Source organism: Arvicanthis niloticus, chromosome 8 (genome assembly GCF_011762505.2).
Source record: "Arvicanthis niloticus isolate mArvNil1 chromosome 8, mArvNil1.pat.X, whole genome shotgun sequence".
Lineage (NCBI taxonomy): Eukaryota > Metazoa > Chordata > Mammalia > Rodentia > Muridae > Arvicanthis > Arvicanthis niloticus.
This window is the reverse complement of record NC_047665.1, coordinates 81,077,728-81,085,390: the sequence shown is the minus strand read 5'-3', so window position 1 is coordinate 81,085,390 and position 7,663 is coordinate 81,077,728. Positions and strand designations below refer to the sequence as shown.

General features: G+C 45.4%; 1 protein-coding gene across 1 annotated transcript in view; it reads left to right on the top strand.

The window, feature by feature from the left end:
* Nucleotides 1-24: 24 nt before the first annotated feature.
* The window catches only part of Opcml (opioid binding protein/cell adhesion molecule like), a 1,093,816-nt gene continuing 1,086,177 nt past the window's right edge, over nt 25-7,663 (top strand). Inside the window, exon 1 of the mRNA XM_076939692.1 lies at nt 25-155. Within this exon, the coding sequence (XP_076795807.1) occupies nt 95-155 (61 nt within the window). The 5' untranslated portion in view covers nt 25-94. The remainder of the gene's footprint in view (nt 156-7,663) is intronic.

The following is a 7,663-nucleotide window of genomic DNA, read 5'->3' as shown; positions in this document are numbered from 1 at the left end:
CACAGAGGAAGCAGCCTCGGTAGCAGCAGCAGCAGCAGTAGCAGCAGCAGCAGCAGCAGGAGCTTGCCGGGCCGCCGTGCACCACAGCCTCGAGATGTACCATCCCGCCTACTGGATCGTCTTCTCGGCCACCACTGCCCTGCTCTTCATCCCAGGTACCCAGCAAAGAAGGGTGTTTTCTCTCTGTGGGCGATGGTGCCACTGCTAGGGCAGAAGGGGAAGGGAAAAGAGGGAGAGGCAAGGAGGAAAAGAGGGAGTGCAAGAGGCATGGGAGTGAAGGTAGGCTTGCTGTGTGCACGCACACAAGCACAGACATACACACTCAGTGGCTAGCTGGCTCTCAGGCAGACAGATGCCCCTCAGCAAGCGATTTACTCCCTTCCGGGGAGCTGGGTTCGAAATCCACACCGTGCTGCAAGGCGCTGCTGGTTCCGTGGAAGGCACAGCTGGCATTGACCAGCTGTGGTCCCAGGGGTGAGAGAAGAGAGGCTCAAACTCCGGGGCGCAAAAGCCTTCTTCTTGCGCGCTGCTGTCGGGACCTGCAGCAGGAGCTGGCATCCTGCTCGCTCAGTACTGGTCTCTGTTTTTCTGAATCCTTGTAGATCTCTGCGTCTCTGTTTCCCGTGCATTTTTATCTTTCCCCCTTCCTGTTTTTTTTCTCTCTTCCCAATGCTCTCTCCTCTCCTTTTTTCCTTCTTTCTGAATCCTCCCCTCTATTCCCACTCCAGATCTCCACCTCCCTGCTTGCCTTCTCATCCTTTTAATGAATTCTTCCTTACTGCATTTTTTTTTTTTTTTTTTTTTTTGGTCTTAACACAACCCTTCCACTACCTCTGGTCCTTTCTTTATCCTTCCACTAAATGGGCAGATTATGCCTTTGAAATGCACTTTCTCCTTCCTAATCTTCATATCATAGCAGAGACATGAATTTTCCCTAATAGATTTGATCTGGTCCAAGCTGGGTGAAGGTTGGGGAATCTAGTCCAGAGTCCAGGGTTGTGAGAGTCCCTACCTTGGGAAGAGATGTTAATGCAGTGCTCTTTCTCACGGCACTTACTTGTTTGGGCAAACCAAGTCTGCAGTGACCCAGGTAAGATGCTGCAACGCAATGCAACCTTCTCCAGTCAGCCTGCTAGACTCCTTGCAGATTCCCCACGTCTTAATAGGGTTGGTAATTGCATCGGAGCCCTCTGCAAGCAGAGGACGATGCCCGCAGGCATCTTTCACACAATGCTGAAGGGGTTGGGAAGGCTCCAACATTTTAGGCAGCATCAAAGGGTCTCTGGGTCTTCTACACTAAACCTCACCCTTTAGGGGCATTTCGCTGCCTCCCCCCCACACCCTCTCCTCTTGTTGTTGCAAATGGAGATAGATAGCATGTTTTCTGTTAAACATTAGTTTAAACCTAAATTCCCTAACATATGTACAGTCATGAATGCCAAAATTCTTAGCCCTCACATTCATAGGTAAAGCACAGTAATTCATTTTGTATTCAGAATCCCTTGGTCAGGTTTTCTCCCCTTTCTCCCCTTTCTTTTAAATGTAATTCTCCAAAGTACTTCTAGGCTACCAGAGAAAATTAGAAAAAAAAAATGGAACTTCATTGGGTGGAAAGAGAAAGAATTGATTTTTTTTTTAAAGAAAAGATATCCATTGTATAATGTTGTGTTACTTTATTAAGTACATTTAAATTAATTTGGAAATTTTGTGTCTCCCTCATTAAGTTCTGAATTGTAGTTTTCTGAGAAGAGATGATTTCTAAACCAAGTTCCCAGATGTCTTTTGGGACTGGCAAATTTAGAGTTGGGAGGGTATCCCTTTTCTTCTTCTAGGGTCTCCAGTATACCAGGGGGAGTGGGGAAAGCCACAGTGCTCAGTACCTGCTTGAGCCTGGTAGAGGGAGCCAGGTGGGTGCTTCTGGTCCTTTAAAAAAATGATAAACTTTCCTGAGAGTTCAGGAAGCTTATCATGGACTAACCGCTCCTCCCACTGTGGTTGGGTTAGTACCATCTTGAGGAATGGGTGGGGAGGATGGGTAAAGACATACTTCACAAGATCTCTGGATTCTCTATGGCTATCCTAAAGACAGACAGTGAGTAAGTCCAGCAGGCTGAGGCTGGACACAGTGCACCCCAATGAGCCAGGAACTGGCATGAAACTTTCCTCTAGGGATATCCTAGTACCCTAAAGCACTGTACTTGCAGGAGCAGCAAGTCCTGACTTACAGCAATAGACTACCTAAGACTTGAAAGGGGCCTCCACCGCAGTTTCCTGAACCCTGCCTGGGTGCCAGTGTAAGGGTGATAGGCCAGCTGCAGTTATTTGGGACAGCAAGATAAACAACTGACCAGGGTTGCCTTTACCCCAGTAGGCAGCCTCACTATCTACTCTGATAGATGCTCAGACCCGAGAGATCAGGAATAGGAAGGAAGAAAAGTTAGTGTTAGTGGAAAGAAGAGAAAGAAGGCACCCAAGGCCTCCAGCATGATCCGAACCTGGAATCCCGCTGCATCCAGAAGTCCTGTGGTTCTTCATTGCTCACGTCCTTTACTTACTTCAATGTCTTCAGACTTCTTTTTAATTCTTTTTCTTTTGTTTCAAATCCTGCCTTCCCTCCCAAGAGGTCAACACCAGCTTGTTAGCTGTTTACTCTCCCAGCAGGTAAAACCAGGCTAATGTGATCACAAAACCTTGACCTGGTTAGGCCTCTGTGCTATCTCAGTCTGTAGCTTTTCATTTCTTTGCAAAAAAAAAAATACCCCTTTTCAACTCAGAATCATTTTCAGGTTATGCTGTTGGTTGCCTGTTGCCTGGTACTTCCCAGAGGAGACTGATGTTCATAAATTGTTTTCCTAAGCAGAATTTCAAGGGTGGAAAGACCATTTGCAAGGGCAGACTATTGAGCTCACATCCAAGACAGACAGGGAAAGGGATGTGGTTGACAACGTGTTCATGCTAAGAAGCACAGTTCTGAGACCCTGGCATCCAAGAAGGGAATGATGAGGCCGAGTTGGTTGTCCAGGTAGAAGAGACATTGGGATCTTTGATAAGAGTATTTCTATGTGTGTGCATGTGTGTGTGCTTGTGTGTGTATATGTGTGTTCATTTTGTGTATGTGTGTATATGCACGTGCGCATGCATGCGTGCATGTGCACACGTACGCATGTATGTGCATGCAGTGCACTGGGAACCTAAGTCCTTGGTAGGCAATGATTTTCCACTGTGCCACTTCATCGGTCCCAGGAGTCTTTATGACCTTGAATCTGGCATTGATGGAAGATAAGTAGGATGGAGAGCCGGGAGTTAGACTGCTGGATATTTGCATTAGACCACCTGGGATAGCTCAGCTCAACATGTGAAGTCCGTCTTAGACAGGAATATGTATAAATGCTGAGTATTTAGGTTCCTCTGATGACTTCAAGACCAATTTATCTAGTTCAAAGTCACTGTCCATGAAATGCAGCCTTTGGGTGAAAACACATCTTCCTCCCACTTTTTTAGTGTCATAGCCACGAGACAGGTTGGGATAGTGGAAGCCTGATTTTCTACTATATGGACCTTTCCTCCAGTGTGTCCCCTTTACCCCTAGGTATTCAGGGGTCTTCTCTCCCATGTACTGAATAGAGAATTGCTATGAAGACTGAGCCAGAGTTTGTGACCTGTCACATCTTAAACAGATTTCCCATCATTGACTGTCAGAAAGACTTGGGCTTGGCTGGAAAATTCCCAGAGGCTTGAGATGTCCTCATCTTTTGCAGGTCTCTTTCTCCTTTGTATATTTTACTTCATGAAGGATCGTGGGTCTTTGGACTGAGACAAGGGCATGAACAATTTTTAGCCAATTTTGGTGATTTCTGTCCCTACTCCTTCCTAGTGTTGAGAAGCCTGAAAGGCTGTTTCCTTGTGTGAGAGGAGCCAAGCAGGAGATTGTAAGCCGCAGGGTCCACTGAGAGTTAGATCCAAGGTCTAGGCATCTGATTATTGAAAGGTTTCATTACTCATTTGCCAATACTTTCTTCCCAACCCAGCTTTCATGTGGCTCTCAATCCCTGTAAATGATTGGCATATTAATAAGGTCAGACCATGTCCTGTTGGCATTCAGCACTGGCCAGTGACAATAGCAGGCACTTAGAAGAAGACAGGCAATGCCTGGCGTTTTAGTTGCCTGGAGCTGGGCAGTGTGAGATCAATCAGTGATCCCAGATGGAATGAGATGCTTGCGTGTTGCTCCAGGCATGCTTGCCTCCTTATTTTCCTCATGTGGCACCCTCAGCCACAGCCCCAAAGCCTGGAACATTTAGGAGATGCCTTAGGTAGCCCAAACCTGCTTGTGTTTGTTGTCTGGCAATTCTAGTGCCGGGATCTCCTATGTCAGCCACTGGAAATAGCACCTATGCTCACAGATTCAGCCTGGCATCTGAGCTTCATGGGGCAGCATGTCAGTGGGCAGTTTCCCACTCAATGAATCTCCACACAAGCTTCTGTGCATGCTGAAAGCTGAGAAGTTTCAGAAGTTTACAGGCTTTGTTTCAGAGCCTTTTGGAATGTATTTAGTTTTTTTTTTCTCCAGGTCTCAATGTGCCAGTCTGTAAAAAACGTTTCAATTCTGTATGCCTCCTGCATCCTATTGGACAGGAAAAACAAAAATCTAGGCTAGATGTTAAGAAGGGACAGCTTAAGAGTTGTTATCATAATAGAACACATCCCAGTCTCTATCAGCATAGCAAAGAGAGAAGGATGCTCATGTGTAGGTGACTAGAAAATATGGCTCTCACTGTTGAAGAAGGCGCAAGAAAAGATGGAACTGTACTGACTTGCCTGTCTTTGCCATGCTGATAAAAGCTAGCTGAATACAATACATGAATTCCTTTATTCAACGAGACTTTATATATGTTCAGATGAATTAAGACATCTCCCAGCTTCAAAACCAAAGTACACCAAACTAGAAAACTCTTTCCCTTTTCCCTTCTTTTTGACTCCACTGAAGACATATACTGACTTGGACTTTGATTTTTCTAACGTGTAAAGCTAGTGGTGAGCGTGTGTCTTCTTTGCTTTCCTAAGGGGCTGCTTGGTAATGTTTTCAGTGAGGTGCAGGGTATGTAGACTTATTCAGCAGCTTTGAACAGGTGGCGATTTCGGTAGCACAATCTCATAGCTTCATGTTTGCATGACTTTTCAGCCTGTGGACTAGGCTTTCCTCACCTTGGCTCCCTGGCTTGAAGCCCATCAGCCTTCTACCCTGTCTGCTTATGGAGGGTTGCCATCTGTCTGCAGCTGCCTGCAGCTGGAGGAAGAGGGCAGATGGAAGCAGACCCACTCTTCCTGTCACAGAACTCAAGTGTCAGTCCACAGATGGCCTGTGGCTGCCGACACGTCAAGCTGTCAGGGATGGTGGATACTGGCACCTTTGGATATTGGTGGAACCTTCTAGACATGGAGGCTGAGCAGGGCTGGTGTCACCTTGGGGTGGCTCTGTTCTGCTGTCCCACTCCTGACGATGATCTCTGTGTAGCTCTAGGTCCTGAGGTCATCTGTTCTTTCCATTTATACTATAGCCAGGAGCTGAAGACTTAGAATGTGCTACTGATTTCTCAAGCCTTAGTTGCCTGTGCCTTGACACAGGTGGCATGATATGATAGGAACAGGTATAGTTACAGTAGCTGGATTTTGATCATTCATTCAGAAGCACATAAAGGCAACTGAGAGGATGGAGCAGAAAAAAATTCTAACCCAGAGGTGAACACGAAGACAAACATATTTGTGATTACTTTTCTGTAGGTGTGTGTGCAAGCATGCACGGTGCTGTTGGAGTTTCATCATTCTCTGGCAGTCACAGAGTCACTCCTTCTGATGAATGTACACACACACACACACACACACACACACACACACACACACGTATTCTCATGTGTTCATACACACACTCACACAGAGCCTCAGTTTAGCTACTCTTAAAGTCTCAGCCACAGCTCCTTACAAAAAGCAAGCCCATCTTCCTCTTGCCTCATGGCTTTGCCCCTCTAAGAGAACAGCAACTGGAGCCTTCAGCCTCAGTGCCCTTCCTGTTGGTACATGGCAGGAGTCTGTGACACACATGGCCATTCATGTGTGACAGTTTGCTTGGCAACGTAGAAACTCCCTCTACAGCTATCCACTCTCTTTTGTACCCCCAAACCGGTAGGCACCAGAGGCCAAACTTCCACTTATCTCTCAAGATCCCCTCCTATCCAGAACTCTTGGTGCCTAGAGGCTGAGACTCCCCTGCAGCCACTAAACTAACTTAATTAAATGTTTGCAGAATGCTTTGAGACACCTCTGGGCAACGTGCTCGGTAAGTGCAAAGCATTATCATTATGAGGCAGCACACTGCCTTTAACAAGCAGGGACACTGTGCAGAGAGACCCCTGGAAAGGCCAAGATGAATCGATGCATCAGGACACAGGCCATTGATTGGAATAGCTGCTTGCATGTTCCTGGGAAATGATAAGTGACATCTGAATTGAGCACTGATGTCCAAGGTCTAGAAAAACCAGAATATTGGTCATTCCAAGGGACAGAGACTCTGAAATGATCCAAGTGGTTATTCTAGAACTCTTTGTGTGTGTGTGTGTGTGTGTGTGTGTGTGTGTGTGTGTTTCTTGCAAATTTATAACGCTGTTCTACTGCCCATGGGAGTTTGTTGCTGAACTCAGTAAGGAGAACGATTGTCACATGCTTTATGACTTGCCTTAGAAATTTATATTTACTCCTATTTGTTGATTAACAAAGGAATATGGGATATTACCAGATTGTGTGGACTTCCAGTTGTGTGGAGTTCACAAAATCAAAACCAAACTCCTCAAAATTGGACAAAGTCCACAAGGCCATGATCTGTGCAGAGCTCCCACTTCTTGGCACTTCATTTCACCTTCCACACCCTCTTGTTTCCTCTCCAGCCTTTGGTTTTGGTCACTCTGGTCAATCTGAATCCCTCATAAAAGGCTCCCGTACCCTTCCTCAAAGGCTTTTTACTCAAGCATAAAAATTCTGATCTTCATATATATGTGTGTGTGTGTGTGTGTGTGTGTGTGTGTGTGTGTGTGTGTGTATATATATATATATATATATATATATATATATATATATGTATTTTTTTCATGAAACAGTGTTTTTCTTCTTTCAGAGTTTGGCAAAGGTATTACTTTCTCAAAAGAACCTTCTTGATGCTTTAAGGTAGAGTAGGCCTTGTATATTATACAAGTTCTTAGTGCTAGACTTTTTTCCAACACCGTGAGTTTATGTATTGATTTTAAGCCTCTTTTTCTTCCACTTACTGTGGTCCCTAAAGCTACACCAGTCTCCTCTCCAGCACATCCTCATTCCCTAACACAGTGAACGAGGGTATGGGTACACAGTGTTTGTTGAGTGAGTGAATGAGTGGGTGAAGAAATGGATTGTGAATGAGACTGCAGCCAAATTCATACCAATATTAGATGTTGGATTACTCTGCATATTGTTTTGATCATGCCCTCTGGATTCTCAAAAATATCTTGGGTCCTGGGTTGTACTGGCCAACAGCTCATTCATTTGTAGAGTGGGCATGAGGGTTGGAAACAGCTTTGCTAGTGGGAAATGGAAATGTCTAGAAAATGCTTAGATATGAGTGTTCATTCAAGGGTTT